Genomic DNA, 17,927 nt, shown 5'->3' with positions numbered 1-17,927 from the left:
AAATGAAGCACACGACATCGAAAACACCAAGACCTGAACATCAACTTCCGTCATCCGTCTAAGAAGTAGCATACGCTTTGCTACCTATACAGGTGCAAGCAGAACTCATCTGGGCGATCGGATTTGTAGAACACTGGGTGGCATAGGTTGGGAGGAGGTGTGTGTTTGTCACGGCAGCAGTTGTGAAGCTTGAGCAAAATGCCGTTGCTCCTAACCCTCCCTCGTACTTCAAAGCTCGCAAGCAATTGTTTGCATAACAGTATGCATTCGAAGGAACTGATGTAGCTAGAGGCTTTGTTTGTGTTGTGGTCAGATGGTCGGAGGTAGCCTTTGGAGGTACTGTGCTGAAGAGGCTGACACTTGAAGACATAGATGTCGAGATGGAAAGAGTCAAACTCGACGATACGGCTGCACTGATTGTCCCTGCACTTCCAGTTGGAGTGCTCGGAGGGAGAAATCCCATGGAGTTGCCATAATAGTTCAAACAAGTACATGCCGAGCTGACTTGAGCCATAGTGTTTCCTATAGAACTACATGGGGTGGCATAACTCGGGATGCCTGTTATCCCAATGTTTCCAAGCGTGAACACTGAACAGAAAGCATTGGCATTGTATCGATCGAGAGCTCGTAGACAGTTATTAGCCAAGCAATCAGGGCCAAATTCTCGTGATGCGTATGTAGTAGTCGATGTCTTGAAAGCAGGCGGTGAGGGGGGGATTGTGGTGGTCGAAGTGACATGACGTGTGCTGCTTCGTACAATGCTTGATGAGGTTGGAAGAGCGGGAGACTTCGTGGACGGCGTTGGAGTAGCAGGGCCTGCCGGGTAGGCACAAGAGCAGATGGAAGAGATTTGGGACGCCATAGAGCAAGAATTCGAGGCCCAAGGAATATTGTTTGCACTGGCCATTGTGGCTGTCGTAAATTTAGAACAGTATGATTTGGCAGAAGCGGTGTATTGTTGCCCATTGAAAGCTCGAGAACAACTAGATGCATTAGTGAAAGTTTAACCAGGATAGAATATCATACTCATTCTCAGCGCACCCGATCTGAGATGCTGTAGCCAGCGAAGCCAATATCAGCATTGCGAAGTTCATCTTAGCGACAGACATGGCTTTGATCAGGATAAGAGTTTGGAAGAAGAGAGAGAAAGAGTGAGATAGAGATGTTGAGCTGAAATCTGTTTGCGAGGTACCATTCAATACTTATACTTCAAGGTATGGATGCCTCGTTCCACTTGAGAATGCGGGTGCTGATCGGCGTCGTCATCCAAACTTGATAGAATCGCCACCGATGAGGCTTTCTAGGCACATAATTACATTCTTGTTATCTCAAGACATGTAAGAGCGCCTACTCTTGTCACGCATTAGTTGTACATATTGTCTCTAAGAGTAGGTACCACGCCATCTTCATTGCCGCGAAGCGCATGGTAGTTCTGTATTCATCAGGCTATTAATATCACATCCTGATCATCACTCGGTTGGAATGTAAGATCAGTTCCGTGTGGAATGAAGAAAGATGATGCAAGGAAAAAGAAAACTTGGGTCAAACGGAGCTTGTCGAAGCGAAAGCACCTGACCTGCCTCGACAACATCAATTCACCTTTTTAGGAAGTCGCAAACGCTAAACGAAAAAGGACGCCTAGTGGACTGCCAAAGAATTTCGAACGCATATAAGCAGCCTTTTTCCACCTCAAAACAACATCGCCAGTTAAAGTTGCACTTTTCGGAGTCAGCTTCTCAATAACCACACTCTTTTCACCCTGATCACGGGCGCATCCTCTCAATCGTTGCGGATTCAAATATCGTCAACATCTTATCGGAATACAACCATATTTCAGCATTAATATGTTTGCGCATATTCCATCTCCACATGCGCCTTCCTCTGATATCGATACCAAACTCAGTCAGCAACCAGTCGCAAACGCCTCCACACCCGACAATACCTTAGAAGCGCAAACTCCCTCATCTCCAGAACTTTCCGTCATGTCGGAGAACGCGACTAGCAAGCCTCATGTTAGTGTTGAGGAGACACCAAGTCTCGAGGACCCTGTTAAGGTTGTGACATCTCCAACAAAATTCATCTCCCCACAGCCTCCCGCAGGCACCCCTCCTCAGGCTCCCAAGAACGCAACATCTCCAACTCGATCACAAATTTCTCATACGAACATGCAATCTTCTATCATAAGTCCCGTTCACTCTGCGAAGAGCGCAAACTCTCCAGCAAATTCAGTTCAGCTCGAAGTGGACAACAACGGTGAATCTTCATCAGAGAAAGCCAGGAGTGGCAAGTTGGTCGCAAAATCTGGAACATCTACCGTCTCCTCCTGTGACTCGGAAGGTTACAGCAAGAAGAAGCCTTTCGAAGCCTACCAAGACAAGATCATCCAGCTGTGCCGTGACCTTGGGTGGGGAGAACCCTCGACTGTTGAGCGAATGAAAGGTGGCAGCTACAACAGAATTGTTGGCCTTACATTCAAAGAGCGTCAGCCGTCTGGATTCGTACTTCGCATCTCTCGGACAGGTGGCGAATTTGATGAAGCTGCAGAAGTCAAGGATCAAGTTTCTCTTCTTCAATATCTTTCAACCCACTTGCCAGTCGCTGGTATTTCAGCGTTTGACTCGAGCCAAAACAATGCACTATCGTCCTCGTATGTCTTACAAGAATGTCTTCCTGGTATCGTCATGGATACGACTCTCTACAAACTCTCTCTTGTCGAGAAACTTCAGATCACAGAAGCTGTTGCCGAGGTGATCAAGAAGATGGAATCGATCAAGTTCGATTCCGCCGGAAGATTATCAGCTGATGCATCCTTCCCGTCTCTGTCTCACGCCAAACTCTCTGCCACGCAAAATATGAAAGTCGATGGCTTTCGGTATAATCGAAATCAATCGGGATCCGAAATGCCTCCAACAGAGAAGATGGGGCTTCTAGAGCTCTTCCACACTATCATGCAACATCGCGCAGCACACCGAGAACAACACTCCTGGATGAGTGATATGTGGTTAAAGTTGCAGGAGATTGCTTCTCAGATGGAGAAAGTTGGTTTCATGCGCATGACTGACACCGAGTGCTCGATATGGCATTGGGACTTCGCCCCACGGAATATCATGATGCGAGCCAAATCCTCTGAATCAGCAGAAATTTCTGCAGCGCGGAGACTGCCCTCCATCGGTCAAGTGGATATGCCTGTGGACACCGGATCCCCTAAGTCAAGCAGCTCGAACCCAGGTTGTCATCACAAAGCAACTATCACTGTCGACAGCACATCTCGGATCGGAAGCAACCATACAATCAATTTTTCTTTGGAGAATCCTGCAAGTCAGGAGTGCAAACATAAAGTGAGCATCACAGTCGAAGATAGTTCAGGGACAGCATACAAGCATACTTTAGAGATTAATTCCAATTGCGAAGACAATAAGGATCGGATAGAAACCACGAAGCACAATGTCGAGCAACAAGAAACTCGGCAACAAATAAACACTATGACTTCCGGTGAACCGCCACTTTGGGAGATCACTGGTATATTAGACTGGGACTTGATTCTATCTCTGCCTTTAGTTCTTGCAAGATCACCCCCTCTGTGGCTCTGGTGTAATGAGGACGAGCGTTCAGATGGCTGGACTGGGAATATGGACGTGGCTCCCGCTCGAGAGTTGACCCAAGAAGAGCTTTTGATCAAAGCACACTTTGATCAGATCATGGCAAAACATGATCCGTCCTACATGGAAGATGCTTATTATCGTGGACCATGGCTCCGTCGACTTGCCAGATTTGCACTCTTTGGGTTTGGAGAGTATGGATCTTTCGATCGATATGATAATTTTATCAAAGAGTGGGAGATACATTACTCCAGCATCACCAAATTCGAGGTGGAGAACATATCAAACAATGAGAGTGACGAAGAGAGTGGAGAAGATGAGGAGAGTGTGGATGAACCGGATGACAATGATGTGAAGATGCAGGATATTGGAGAGAAGCCGCATCTAGAAGTGGAGGGTGATGATTCAAAAAAAGAGAGCCAAGCATCAAGAAACAATGTGGAGAATATGGAGGAGGTCGGTGAAGCTGTAGAATGAGGGAAGCTGTGGATGGTGCTTGAATGGAAGTGTATACTATGTCTAAAACCACGGTGCTTGAAATTCTTTGGCATACGGAGACACATAGTTTGCACCACCATGACTATTAGAAAATAGATTTGCATTGCCTTGTCTAACATAAATACCATTCAAATTTCTTCCTCAAACGAGACAATTGTGCTAGAGCCTCATGAAACACTCCAAAACCCTTCATGTAGCTCCTTCCGTACACTTCCAATAACTCCCTAGTGAAAAATAGATTCATGCATCATCGTAGAACTCGTGGTTGCCATGTCCTCCACTCCCTAACATACAATGTGGTTCACCATCCCAAATCCCGCGCCATCGCGGATGACTTATGATCCCGCTAGACATGTTCGTACGACGATGTCCAGACATCTCCGAGATGATGAGGAAGACTGATTAGTTCCTCTTGTAGATGACTACCTTTTTGCCCGACTTCGCCTTAGCCTCCTTCTCTGCCTTCTTTTTGGCTTCGCTCTGTTTCTTCTCGATCTCTTGCTCCTGTTGCTCTTTCTCACGTCGCCGTGCACATGACCTACAATGCTGGGTGCCCATGATGAATGGAAACTCGCCACACTTCTCGTCGGTGCAGAAGCTTTGGTGTGTCTTGCAGTAAGGGTTCCTGTCTCTGGGAGTCCTGGCTCTGACACAACCGCCTTCCCTGGCCCTTGGACAGTAATGGTTTGTACTAAGAACCATTATGATAGGTGAGGGATTTTCGTTGAATGTCTGTCTGTAGATTATCAACACTGTTACTCTGAAGGTCCCAACGTGGAAGGGGTATCGGTAGATAACTTACGAAGTGACAAGCGGGCAGATCGTGATGTTCGCGACCGGCTGATCAAGTTAGTATTGGGGAACTGTGATGGTCGATGACCCAAGACGTACAAAGCTATGAGTAGATGATGGTAGTAGACAAAGTATTTACCTTGATGTTACGGATTCGAGTCGCGAAAGTTTGGAAAGGCTGTTATCGAAAGTGGTTGAAGCAAGATGATGTAAAGGAAAGATGGAGAGCTGGATCTGGGAGTTTTTATGCACCGCAGCATCCGTCAATCCAGTCAAAATGTGCGCACGTTCGTGATTAACATCGCAATACATGTGTCTTGAGCCAGTTCATGCTATCCATTCACCACTTGTACAAGCCAAAGTCAAGATGACAAGGATGATTCGGTCACGTGGTTGGGATGAAAGTGAGCCAGAAAAGGGGCTTAAGCGAGGTGTGTACTTGGTCGACGCAACACTTGACTTGATGAAACCCCATATAAAGATGGTTTTCAGATTACAAGGCAAATAATTACAATCTATATTTCCAATAGGAAATCATTCTAATAGGAAGTGACAATCATAAGTATAGGAATGGCAAAAATTCTGCTATCTGCGAACTTTTTTGCAGTCGAAAATCACAACTATCTATAATCCTAAGTGTTGAAGATTCGGAGACATACATGGTATTAATTAAGACATAGTATCTTCAACGGATTTGGAATTGGGATAACTCGGGTCGAGGACGAAGGTACTCCTCTCCAGAGAACACTCAAAAGCGGATAACTTCTGCATTTGCACAACCGTACATGTAGGTCTCATTCAAAAAAAACAAGTGTATCTTCTATCAGACTAATTATCTTCGATTTCAGATTCTCAGTTCCGTATCTAGTCTATTAGGGTCGAAACAAAGTTGCCATAGACAGGAAGAACTGTAATCTCATTTTGACTCGATTTCGGAAAGTCGCCGGCTTCAAGATCCTCAGTGAGAAAATCCTCCAATGAGAGTACCCTCAAATGTGAGGAAATTCATCAATTGTCCATTACTAGGAAATTAGTAATAGATGTCATCTAACCTAAGCGAGGTCAAAGGTTACTGACTCAACTCTGTGAAGCGAGATGTCATACCGAGCTTTTACTTGGATAATCGCAGCCGAATCACAAGTAGAGATAAAGTTCGAAACAAACATTTGACTGGGCTAGAAGAACCGATCAGTCACAGATCTGAATGGGAGTTCAATAACTCAATGGGGACGAGGAATTCGACACTGATTCTATGAGACTTATGGTGAGTAAGGTACAGGGCTCGAGAAAGGAAGGAAGCACATCCGGTAGATTCATTTGCGATTATCTACTCAGAGATAAATTGAGAATTAGGGAGAGGACTTGCTTTGCTCTATCAACAATGAAAAGCTATGCAAATCGCTCATCCTGATCAAGATCACGCTATCATCATGCTGTTACTCCTCCCATGTGTTTTCTGTCCCCCAAAATCCAAAACTTGCGAGTCCAACCAGTTCACATATGCCCCATGCCGATCCCTGTATGCTAGAAAAGACACCAAGCCAAAAACATATGCCAAATGACTCCAAAATGCAAATATGCTCGTGCCATCAAGTGAAGACCATTGCAAGAACGCTAAGTCCAGAACAGTCCCTACGCTGTGAAGCAATAGGATCTAGTTCTTCTTGTACTTGTTCTTATCATCTTTCTTGCCGGATTTAGCCTTCGCCTCCTTCTCAGCCTCCTTCTTGGCTTCTAATGCCTTCTTCTCATCTTCTTTCTTTTGCCTCTCTGCCTCCTCGCGACCTGTGCAAGGCTTGCAGCGCTGGTTGCTCATGACATACGGGTACTCGCTATGGCACTTCGGGTTCTTGCAATAGGTCATGTGCTTGGGGCAGTATGGGTTTCGATAGTTTTGGGTGAGGGCGTGGGTACAGCCATTCTTGACTGGACAATGGTGGTTGGTACTCATCTTTCCCATCGTGACGGCGGTTGATGACTACATTGCACAAGTTAGATGAATTTTGCGCGTTAAATATGAATTGACAACTTACCAGATTGAGATAACTCTGAATTTGAAGGAAGGAGACTGAGAATTCGAGAGTCCTCGGTTGGCTCTATAGTATTATTATGGGGCTGGGGATACTGGAAATGTATGTGGTTGTTGGATGTTGACTTACCAAGTCTGATTGTGTTGACGATCGCAAAGGCAAAGTTATGGTCGCAATAGCGGGATTCTTCTTTGCGGGAGTAAGATGACTGACAATAAAAGTTTGAGGAGGCCAAGACTTACCAGTTGATCTGCGTAGGTGGAAGTGTGTATGGTTATGAAGAAACGCTGTGGTGGTGACGAGTCTGTATTGGAAATAAGTCGAGAACGAGTCTTTAAAAAGAGGAGGAATTGGGAGGCTATTGCTCATAGCATAGCATGACGCTAACATTGTCTCTGTTCACCTAGTGCACAAGTTGAATCATTTCCGTAATTAAGCTAAACAGCTAGCCGACGTTGCAGACTACAAGCTTAATAGGGAGAAAACAAGAGATACATTGAATATTATCTTGGAGACTTTTACCATTGGATGTTGACCTTCAATTGAATCTCTTCCACTTGTGATCATCTCGCCTTCTCGAATGGTGTTTAGTTTGGATGAGGCAAATATCTCATTCTACAACTCAAAAGAACAGACACAATCTGACAATGGCTTTTCATTTGGGAAAGGCTTACAAAGAACATGCTCGATAGCGTTAAGACTAATGCTAGAATCAAGCTCCAGTCTTAGATAATTATATACTCCTGATAACGGCTTGTGTAAAAAAGATACAGACTTTACGAGCTAGCCTTTCGCCTGTATTGCGGAGTTTTGACCATTAATCACTATTGACGTACCGAATGTCGACTCCATGAAAGATTGGAGAGGCTGTCTTGCCTTATGTTATTCATAATGACTCTATAGCATGCCAGTCAAGGATGTTAGGTCGAAATGAGACGTGGTGAATAGCCTTAGAGGAGATCCACCACGTCGGAATCGGTTTTTCTCTTGAAAATTTGGGAAGGTATAATGTACTTTAAAAGCATATACCTGAATTTTGAGTATAGTGAAAACTCATCTAGGCCGTCCGTATGGGAGAGTAAGCGCGAACATAGAGAGCTTAGTAGCATCGTTGATTTTTATGAGAGGATTTTCTCAGGTACTTCACCAACACCCCTGAGGTGAAATACCTAGTACCTTGATTGAAGCGGCTCAATGTCTGATTCAAAACGCTGAGACTACTATCAAAAACACTGGTTCCTGCTGATTCTAGAGATGGAATTCTCCCAATTTTGTGGTATCCTGAACACTGCATCAAGATAACGAGTTAATGTAGCGCTCTATACCGCACAGAGACGGGGCTTGAGAAGTATCAAGATAATTTGGACAGCAATGAGGTATTTTGTGCAAAGATTATTCTTCTTTCACGGAGATACAACTACATGCGAGTTGCAGAGAAGGAAACGGCCAGTGCTAATAGGCAGATCCGAAATCCCTTTTTGAGAACATCAAATCCCAATCATACACCAAAGTCGCTTGACCTGCCATTTCTCTTCAACAATTTCCAATCAAAGTCAACCCGAGCTGTTGCCTCTTCCTGAGATGCTAGTGATGAACAAGCGTTCTTCACTTCAGACAGCAAGCACAAAATTTACTTGCCAACTTAGGCACCTCAAGCTTGTATCTTCACCTGAAAGTGACTAAGTCTACACTTGCGAGAATCCTCAACTTGGGGATACTCATAATTATCTGCCCTAATACCAATTTCTCGATTCCAGGGTGTGATTCCTCAATTCTGACAACCTCAAGGGGCAAAGTCCTCTGGGTGGCGAAAGTCTCCGCTTGGAAGCTTGAGGTCAGGTCACTCTCACTTGGTACTTTGTCTCCGAAGTTGGCTTCCTCGAATATTCATATGAATCTCTGAGATCGAATGGAATATTGGGACGTAAGGATTGAGTTTAAGTCACTTTCTCCGGCAACAAAAATCAGGTCTAACCGTGAATTATAATAATTGTTTCAGTTGAAGAAGAATTCACTTGAGTTCTGCTTGGAAAAGAAAATTGATCAAAAGCATTCGGTCACACCAGCCAGTTATGTAGCACAGAGTCAAAGCAATGCATCATATACACCACAGTCTCTTCCAACACCAAACACCTATGCTATGCTAGACAAATAAACCTCTACAATTCCTTGAAAGTCTTCCCCGCATATTCCGCACCACAAATAGCTTGTAACTGCGGCGCCGTGAAATCATCCCTCGTCCATGTCCTATTGGCCAAACCTCCACTGCTACCAAGTTTGTCTCTCTCATTCTTGCCTTTCTCAAGCATACCGAACCGCAATCCGACCTCCGTGACGGTGACACCAATACTGACTATGATGAGAATGATGATGATCCATGTGATGGTGCTCATTTTGTTCTCGGCGATGCTATCTCCTAGAATTTCTGCGAGTTCCAAAAAGACTCTGCAGCGTTCGTTGAGGACTTTGATGCGGGGTGAGATCTCTAGATACTCGCGGATAGCTTCGTATAGAGGAGATAAGTTTGGTTCTGAGTCCCAGAAGAACTTGGGATTGTCGAGGATGTTTGATGCTGAGGAACGTTAGCAGAGAAACAAGTCGAAAACGTTAAGAACTCACAAAGATTGACATCCACACGACTCTTAAAGAGCCGTCCCAAGATCTTCACAATCTCCTTCCGAGACATGCCCAGCTGACCAGTGAGAGCTAAATGTTTGGGAACATGCTGAGCATCTAACATTGTTTGAGACATTTTCTCCTCGAAAAAGCTCAGCTTGGTACTTTGTGAGATTGCATGGCTCATGGCTAGCTTGATCATATGATCTCCACTTCGTAAAGTAATCATGTCGTTGAAGATTCTAGGCCGGTCGACGAAAGGACTGTACTCGAAATGCAGCTCTTCCGTCTCATATTCATCTTCTTCCACTGGCCTCGACACTAGTGAAATGCCGGTCTCGTGTTCCGAGAATGTGAGATCTGCCAGAATATCCTTCTCTTGTCGTTCCGTGAAGTTCCAGAAGACAACAACACCATAGGAGAATACGAACATCTCAGCGAAAGTGGTTGCGTCTGGTGCATTACGATTCGGACTGTCTGGTCTTTGACCTTGAGCTAGCAGTCGAATATCCTCTCTAGTCCTTCGTCCCTGGTCTTCTCTTCTTTTCCTCTCGTCGTCGCTTTCGTTTCGAGGACTCTCTTCCCCGTCTCGGACTCCATAAGTATCAGTATCCTCAAAATATCCTTCGTGGTAGTCTCTCCTTTCACTTCTCTCAATCTCCTCATCCAGAACAGCTTTCCCACCAGGACTCTTCAATACTGGACTGCTTCTTATCCTGAACCCTTCACTACCGGGTAGCAATGGAAGATGGTAGACAGTGTAGAGACAGTCATCGTAGAGTTTCGTCTTAGCACCATGCCTCTCTTTCACGAACGCCGCGGTAGATTTCAGCTTATAGCCCTGAGCCGTACAATAAGCCGTAACTCTGGCCAACTTCTCCGCTCGTTTGGCCTTGGGCAATCGTTCCGCATAGCTCTTCCCCCGTACCCCACCTCTCTTCTTCAAGATGTCCATCTCAGAATCTTTCAACGGCCCCTCCTCTCCATCCAGGGGCCGCACCTCCGCTGCCAACTCCATAGCCTCATCATCCGAATCATCCTTCTCATTGGCTGTCTCGGGAATGAGCACCAGCTTCTCGCTGACCTTTGTACTTCGTCCTGGCACATTCTGCTGTGCTATCCGCGCCCCGATGTTCGCAGCAGGCGTGGTGGGTCGTCTTTGAGGGTTCGTCGGTGTAGGTCTTCGTCCTGGAGGACCACGCGCCTGACCTGAGGGTATTTCGGAGGCATATTGGAGGACATTGTCGACTGATATGAAGCGCGTTGGCATGCGGTTTCGCACTGCACCTGGCCCAGCCGTGCCAGGGCGTTGGGGTACACCACGATTCACAGCTGGCCGTTCGCGGGAGTCAGTGACCTGCAGATGATGTTAGAACCTCAATTGACATGTTATGGAACATGGAATGAAGTGTAAGAGGTAACTGCTGGTACTCACCAGGACGGATGGTCCTCTCTTGCCAGCGGCCGATGTCGCCATTATGGACGTAGACACGGTTTAAGACTAGAAGCCTCAATGTGCTAGACAATGTGCTAGACACCTCAAACGCTCGATCACTCGAACCCGACAGCAGCACTCGCTGTGGTGAAGCAATGCGCGACTCACAGAAACATGGGATGATAGAAAGTGGTTTGTATGCAAGGCCAACGTCATTAACCCGAAGAAGCTAAAAATTTGTACTTGGGCATTTTTGGGCTCCTTATCGCTTTTGATAAGGACAACAACACTCACGTCACATCACTAAACTCATTTCTTAAATAACCGAAGAACATTTATCTACTTTCATTCATTTGTGTCTGATTTTTAGAGTAAATGATTCTCTTGTTCTGTCTGCGTTTAAAGTTTGCTTCTTCGTGAATCTGTTCTCGCTATCTCCGATGCCGAGATACTTGGCCATTGCAGATCAAGCCATGATTGAGCGGAAGGTCATTGATGTACAGTACTTCGTCTATATTTTCACTTCGAAGGAGTCAAACCAGCGATGTTATAACAGCCATTGCCCCTCTAATGTCTTATATTTCGTTTTGATTCACTCCGCAAGCTTCGGATATAAGAGTCAAGATGTCTCGCATCAGGTCAAACCCAAATCAAACATGAGCAACAAGTAAGAAAATCTGATAGTTTATCTTGTGGTATCATCTCATCCTACATATTGAAATATCAACTTTCCTACACATCTTCTTTACTCCCAGCTAAAGCAGTCCGCCAAGATAGGCAGATCAACAGAGTACAACTCCGTGCTATAAAACTCAGTAACAAAAGCCTCAACACTGAAAGGAAAGTTACTAGCAAGTTCCAAACCCTCAGCACAAGTACCAGACGTGGTCAAATTCTGGACCCCGCTAAGATCAACTCCCTTAGCAGCTGTCAAGATGAAAGAGTTGTTGAAGCCAGGCTTGGCAGTCAAGCCAGTGGAGAGATCAAGAAGTCCGCCAAAGAAGTTGATGGCGATCTCGACAGTGAGAGCTGCGGTTGGATTGAGCGCGGCGTCTACCTCGCCAGAGATGTTCGCTGATGCGGTGTAAGTTGGGGTCCAGCCCGAAGTTCCGGCGTTGGACTCATCGAGGAGATCGACGTGGACATTTCCATCCGCGAGAGCAAGTGTGACTTCGCTGGTGATTGTGACGGCCTCAGAAGCGGAAATTTCGGCGTCGACGGAGAATTGAAGTTGTGGGCCAAGCTCAAGAACGCCTGGGACGGTGAGGCCGTAGAAGAGAGCAGTCGGGGCGTAGGTGAAGGTAGTTGAGTATGCGGAAGTAACTTCAGCGCTGATGGCTAGGTCGGCTGTGAAACCGGCATCGATATCGATGTACAATTTTTCCATCTTGAACAAGAACCAGTTGTATTCCAGGTAGCCCGAGAGAGTCACATTGGATGTGAAGGAAGCAGTGTCCGCAGTGACTGTGACATATGGAGAGTACGAATACAGGACAGTGTCCGGTGTCAAGGCCAGCGAAGGGGAGATAGTGAAGCTTGGGTCGATGGTAAGGTCACGCTTTGCTAGAGCAACGCCGGGAACAGCACCGAAACTGATTTGTGTCTTAGCTTTTAGGAGTTAGTACTCAATCTATATACCATGGCATATTGAACTTACCAGCAGTGCTAGAAACATTGGACTTCAGAGAGCTAGCTGTAGCAACGAGAGTTGTATTATCGAAACTTAAGCTATCGACAACAAAGAAGCTTCGTTCAAGCTCAGGATCACAATCTCCCAAATGGTTGGTAATCATGACGAAAGTGCCATTGGAAGTCCATACACTTTCGGCTGCAGCAAAGAACGAAGAGTCGTTGAAAGTTACAGCCACTGAAGAAGGTGTGCAGTCCACACTGGAGATGGAGGCAATCTCCTCAAGCAAGACGGCTGGCAATGCCATGGTGTGGTTGACGACCAAGCCGGCGCTAGTTGTGATGTTCGATGCATAGTAAAGCGATACATTGCTCTGAGGAACGATATTTGCAATGTCTTGTGTGTCAACATGTGGAGCAGTGACTGGTGCAAAGACATTGGTAACGTTCGCAGCGAACGTGCTGGTGCTGGTCTTGAGCGTTGTATCTTGTCGAATTTCTACCTCGTTCTCGCAAGCATCATCATCGTCAGCAGCCACAACAGCAGCGGCCAGAGCTAAGAGGCTCGTAAGGCTGAGAACGGACTTCATTTTCGCGGCTCGAATTAAAGTATTAAAGCAAGGGACAAAAGAGTGACACGGGAATAAATCCTACAGAACGAAAAGAACGAAATGAGGACGACGCCTCGAGCTTTGTACTTCCCAAATCTCTCTCACGAGAATATTCAAAGGTGGAGTGGCATCCACCTCAACCATAACCTCACAGTCCCTCTCTACGGAAGCACAACGGTAAAACCCCTTTCACGCACCATCACCGTCCTCCTCGGCCCTTGTTTCTCATAACCTCACCCACCCCTCTATCGAACTCTAACAGCGTGTGCCTAAACATCATCTCCCATTCGCCTTCTTCCATCCGAAAACGAACATTACAACCAGATCCCGGATCATATCTCATCGAACCCGCGGGGCGGGCTCCCGAAAAAGGATACCGCACTAAGCAGTGGAGCCCGGCACCCATCCAAATACAGCTCGACCCGATCGCGCATTGCCGACCCACGATGCAGATTCGGCAGGGCGCCGATGGACCCTTGGTCTGAGCGTCTTGCGAGTCAGGAGGCGTGTTCTGGAAGGGGTTGTTGAGTGGTAAAGACATAAGGACGGGATGGAATGACTTGCATGCGGTGGTCGGATGGAGATGTGAGATATGCTTGTGTTAAATTTTTCGGCTTGAGAAGAAAAGAAAGATTTAGAAGGCATGTGAATGAATAATCTGAAGTGATCAAACAAGCATCACAACTGTAATTTCATAGGGAGAAGATGAAGTGGAGCCTCAGGGTCGATGCAGAGGTGCACAGCCGTGTAAGCACGAGGGGCATGTTTCGAAAATGCCGCCTCACGAACATATGGGGATATGGAGAAAGATTGAGATATTTTTGTTCAATCAATTCTGGTAACTGTTCATATCCAACAAAGTAAACATGCTATCGCTAAAGCGCTGCAAAAAACATTCGTCTACACTGGCTCGAGGTTGCTCAGTGGCACGTAACCTTCCTCCTCTGTCCTCTTCCTGCCTGTCACTGCTCTTGCGAGATCTGAGGCCTTTCCAATCAAACCTCCCATTCCCCATCCCTTGCCTCTCTTTCTCAGCTGTCCTTTTTCTTCTATCAATGCATCTTCCATCCACCTTGGTCGTTTCCAAAACTTGAGTAACAAACTGCTTCCAACAACACTGACACTACTGGCGGCCATGGCAGCACCTGCAGCCATGGGATGTAGAAGCAATCCAAACGGGAGAAAAACACCCATCGCGAATGGTAGTCCAATGATGTTGTAGGCGCATGCCCAACCCAAATTAAGTTTGATGCGATTGAAGATAGATCGGGCAAGTTGAATCGAGGCAGGGATATCCATGAGATCATTCGGGCGCATGAGCACCACGTCCGCGGCCTCCATGGCTACATCTGTTCCAGAAGACATGGCAATACCGACATCTGCGGTAGCTAGGGCTGGCGAGTCATTGATGCCATCGCCAACCATTGCAACACATTCTCCTTGCTCTTGAAGGCGTCGGATAATTTCCTGCTTCTGGTCGGGTGTTACACCGGCATGAACATTCTCTGGTGGGATACCAACGATACGTGCAACAGCAATAGCAGTTGATCGTTGATCGCCAGTAACAATCGCAGTCTTGACACCCATTCGGTGGAGAGCAGCGATGGCTGCACGTGCGCTATCCTTGACTGTATCTGCCAAGCAAAGATGTCCAGCGAAAGAGCCATCAATAGCGATGAAGATGTTGGTAGTTCCAGCTGATGCTGTTTTTGATGATCCAGCAGCCTTGGCATTAGCTTCTTCAGAAGCATCAATCGCTTCTTGTGGCACAGTGATTCCGTTGTCTTTCAGGAAGCGAACACTTCCAATCAGGATACGATAACGAGCTCGCTCGGCGCTGGTAGCAGGCTCAACCAGAGCATCAATACCTTTGCCGACCACAGCTTTGAAATCACCAACGCTACCATCGATGGTTCCTTCGACACCAAGACCAAGTTCTTCTTTCGCAGATGCTAAAATGGCTTTCCCAATAGGATGCTCACTTCCCATCTCAGCAAGTCCGAGAATTGTCCACCAGAGTTTTCGTCGCCATTCATTGTTTTCCCATGTCGAGACGAGCTTGGAGCTAGCAACACTCATCTTGCCAAGAGTGAGGGTTCCGGTTTTGTCAAGTACAACTTGAGTAATCTTGGTAGCTGTCTCTAAAGCAGCGCCACCCTTGACCAAGATACCATTTTCAGCGCCCACTCCAGTGCCGACCATCACAGCTGTTGGAGTAGCGAGACCCAGAGCACAGGGGCAGGCAAAGACGATGACAGATATGCATAGCTTGACGCAGACCATAAATTTGCCGCCACTGGCTTCGTCCATGAAGATCTGAGGAGGATTGGTGAGAACATGGCTCAGGATCATCCAGGTAGCGAAGGTGATAAATCCAAGGAAGAGAATGGTTGGCACGAAGTAGCCAGCGATTTTATCAGCAAGTCGTTGAATTGGTGCGCGAGTGGTTTGTGCGTCCTGAACAAGCTTGACAATCTGACTGAGTTGAGTATCTCTGCCAGCTCTTGTAACACGGAAGTCAACTCTGCCAGTGCCATTGACTGTGCCGCCGATGAGGAGACTGCCTTTTCGTTTCTGAACCGGCATTGCTTCTCCGGTGACCATACTCTCATCAACGTAAGTCTCGCCGCGCGTTACTGTTCCATCAGCCGGGATTTTGTCACCAGGTCGAAGGATGACAATATCTCCGACCTGAATGAGCTCGGTAGGAATGACCTTCTCTTCTGCTGCGTTACCTTCTTGGGCAGAGTCTGTTTTGGGTTCTTTGGCTGACCCAATGGCCAATTCCCAACCCTCAGCTGCCTTTTCTGCGGCAATTGGATCCGCATAGATGGTAGCCATGGATGGCGCGAGTGACATGAGCCGTGACAAAGCCTTGGACGTTTGTCCCTTCGCACGGTTCTCCAAGAAGCGTCCAAGTGTGATGAAGGTAATGAGCATGCTGCTGGTGTCGAAGATGGTACTCGGTCGGGTGTGAGGAGGCATTAGAATAGACACAATCATGGCTGCTACGCTGAAGAAAAAGGCTGCGGAGGTCCCAAGTACGACCAATACATCCATAGTAGGTGAACCGTGCTTCATGGATTTGTATGCTGAAATATAGAAACGCTTGCCGACGCCAAACTGGACGGGTATTGTGAGCACTAAACAGATGATGTCGCCAAGATATAGACCTGGAATGATTTTGAAGCTTCCGATATCCATAAAGGGAAATAGCATTGGTATAATCATGCCGACTAAGACGACCGGAATACCGAAGGCTAACGAGGTCTGGAAAGCTCTCCGCCACTCTGTGATCTCTTTGGTCTTAGATAGCGACTCAAGTTGAGCATTATTGTCATCATTGTCAGCAACCAAAGCATTGTAGCCTTGTGCCTCAATTAGTTCAACCAGAGCACGCAAGCCAGCAACGTTCGGTTGATGCGAGATGTTCAGTCGATTTGTTGCAAGACTGATAGTTGCCGAGTTGACTCCTGGCATCGACTGTAACTTTGCTTCGAGATCCGTAGCAGCTTTCGCATCATGTACTCCAAAAATCTTGAATTGTGCTTGAGCAGCACTTGATGGGTCTGATGCACTGCCAAGTGTCGTCGAAAGAATCTTGGCATCGAAACCTCTGTCTTCAATGGTCTCGGCAATCTTTTCTGCGGGAAGCTTGGAAGGGTCGTGGATGATCACAGCTCGCTCGGCAAGAAGACTGATATTGAACTGCACGAGGCCTTCCAAGTCTTTGAAGCCTCCTTCAATTGCCGAAGTGCATGCCCCGCAAGTCATGCCTTCTATCGCCACGGTGGTCGTTGCAACCTTCTCTCGTCGTCCAGAGCTTCCTCGTCTTGCCTTGGGAGCAGGCGCGGAGAGACTGCTTTCTACAATCGTTGCCCCGAAACCTCTATCCTCGATAATTTCTGCAATTTGCTCTGCCGTCAAGATAGAAGCATCATGTTCAATCACCGCTCGTTCTGATAATAGTGATATGCTGAAATGTTTGACGCCTGCCACATCCTCGAAGCCGCCTTCTATCGCTGATGTACATGCGCCACATGTCATTCCCTCTACCGCCAAGGTCGTTGTTGTCGTCGAAGGTAAATCATCTTGTTCTCCATCTACATCTTCGTCGTAGAGATATCCGTCCCTGTTGAACATTGGCGAGGGAAGGTCGGTAGCTAGAACTTCCGCATCGAAGCCGCGATCATCGATGATTTCTTGGATCTTTTCTGCCGTAATCTTTTGAGGATCGTGAACCACCACCGCTCTCTCCATAACCAAGCTCACGGATACATTTCCTACTCCATCGACACCTTTGAAGCCAGCTTCCACTGCTGACGTGCATGCGCCACAGGTCATCCCGCCAACTTTCAGTGTAGTCGTCGCCATATGTGCAGTCGGTGTGCTCAACGAAGGCCTCGACGCTCTATTCTGGGTCGCAACCCTCAGGTTGGTGGAGGGACCCATCGAGTATATTCTTGCTGGAAGCAACAACGGCGCAGGTGGAGAAGTGAGTGAAGGCTATGGATAAAGTGGGCTGAGATGTAATCCTTCTCTCTTACTGTGCCGGCAGTCAGCATAAACGAATTTGGCAAAACTGCACGACCCCCAGCGGAAGTCCGTCTGGCGATCAATGACCAATACTCACTTATGTACAAATGGTCTGAGGAGGACAGAAGACCAGCTTCTGCTGCAGTCGGTCAGTCGTCAATGTTGCTTTAGGATGTCTTTG

The 17,927-nt window shown here is 46.9% G+C and overlaps 6 protein-coding genes across 6 annotated transcripts; 1 reads left to right on the top strand and 5 right to left on the bottom strand.

Annotated features, from left to right (window-relative positions):
- Positions 1-58: 58 nt before the first annotated feature.
- LY89DRAFT_727190 (uncharacterized protein) lies at positions 59-907 on the bottom strand (the record flags this gene model as incomplete). Its single annotated transcript, XM_018219123.1, has 1 exon — positions 59-907. The coding sequence occupies one exon, from the start codon at positions 905-907 to the stop codon at positions 59-61; it is 849 nt and encodes a 282-aa protein (XP_018078510.1).
- Positions 908-2,318: 1,411 nt separating this feature from the next.
- Positions 2,319-3,923, top strand: LY89DRAFT_552679 (uncharacterized protein; the record flags this gene model as incomplete). Its single annotated transcript, XM_018208320.1, has 2 exons — positions 2,319-2,664; positions 3,529-3,923. Coding segments are annotated over 2 exons (741 nt in total), but the record flags the coding sequence as incomplete, so codon positions are not given.
- Positions 3,924-6,543: 2,620 nt separating this feature from the next.
- Positions 6,544-7,602, bottom strand: LY89DRAFT_744879 (uncharacterized protein; the record flags this gene model as incomplete). The annotated part of the gene is made up of 6 exons (XM_018221043.1): positions 6,544-6,867; positions 6,923-6,957; positions 7,049-7,127; positions 7,162-7,223; positions 7,456-7,534; positions 7,594-7,602. 6 exons carry the CDS (start codon positions 7,600-7,602, stop codon positions 6,544-6,546), a joined length of 588 nt encoding a protein of 195 aa, XP_018078508.1.
- Positions 7,603-8,998: 1,396 nt separating this feature from the next.
- On the bottom strand, positions 8,999-11,166 carry LY89DRAFT_679375 (DUF155-domain-containing protein). The gene is made up of 3 exons (XM_018213855.1): positions 10,971-11,166; positions 9,539-10,892; positions 8,999-9,491 (listed from the first exon to the last, which is right to left on the bottom strand). The coding sequence occupies exons 1-3, from the start codon at positions 11,010-11,012 to the stop codon at positions 9,079-9,081; spliced, it is 1,809 nt and encodes a 602-aa protein (XP_018078507.1). The 5' UTR covers positions 11,013-11,166; the 3' UTR covers positions 8,999-9,078.
- Positions 11,167-11,678: 512 nt separating this feature from the next.
- On the bottom strand, positions 11,679-13,299 carry LY89DRAFT_13540 (uncharacterized protein). Its single transcript, XM_018205269.1, has 2 exons — positions 12,628-13,299; positions 11,679-12,578 (listed from the first exon to the last, which is right to left on the bottom strand). The coding sequence occupies exons 1-2, from the start codon at positions 13,187-13,189 to the stop codon at positions 11,716-11,718; spliced, it is 1,425 nt and encodes a 474-aa protein (XP_018078506.1). The 5' UTR covers positions 13,190-13,299; the 3' UTR covers positions 11,679-11,715.
- A 697-nt stretch (positions 13,300-13,996) lies between these two features.
- LY89DRAFT_13555 (putative copper-transporting ATPase 2) lies at positions 13,997-17,915 on the bottom strand. The gene is made up of 2 exons (XM_018205270.1): positions 17,844-17,915; positions 13,997-17,756 (listed from the first exon to the last, which is right to left on the bottom strand). The coding sequence occupies exon 2, from the start codon at positions 17,660-17,662 to the stop codon at positions 14,111-14,113; it is 3,552 nt and encodes a 1,183-aa protein (XP_018078505.1). The 5' UTR covers positions 17,663-17,756; positions 17,844-17,915; the 3' UTR covers positions 13,997-14,110.
- Between the last annotated feature and the right edge of the window lie 12 nt (positions 17,916-17,927).

The sequence above is a fragment of the Mollisia scopiformis genome (assembly GCF_001500285.1).
Source record: "Mollisia scopiformis unplaced genomic scaffold LY89scaffold_1, whole genome shotgun sequence".
Lineage (NCBI taxonomy): Eukaryota > Fungi > Ascomycota > Leotiomycetes > Helotiales > Mollisiaceae > Mollisia > Mollisia scopiformis.
The sequence above is the reverse complement of the archived record's forward strand: the minus strand, read 5'-3'. Positions and strand labels throughout refer to the sequence as shown.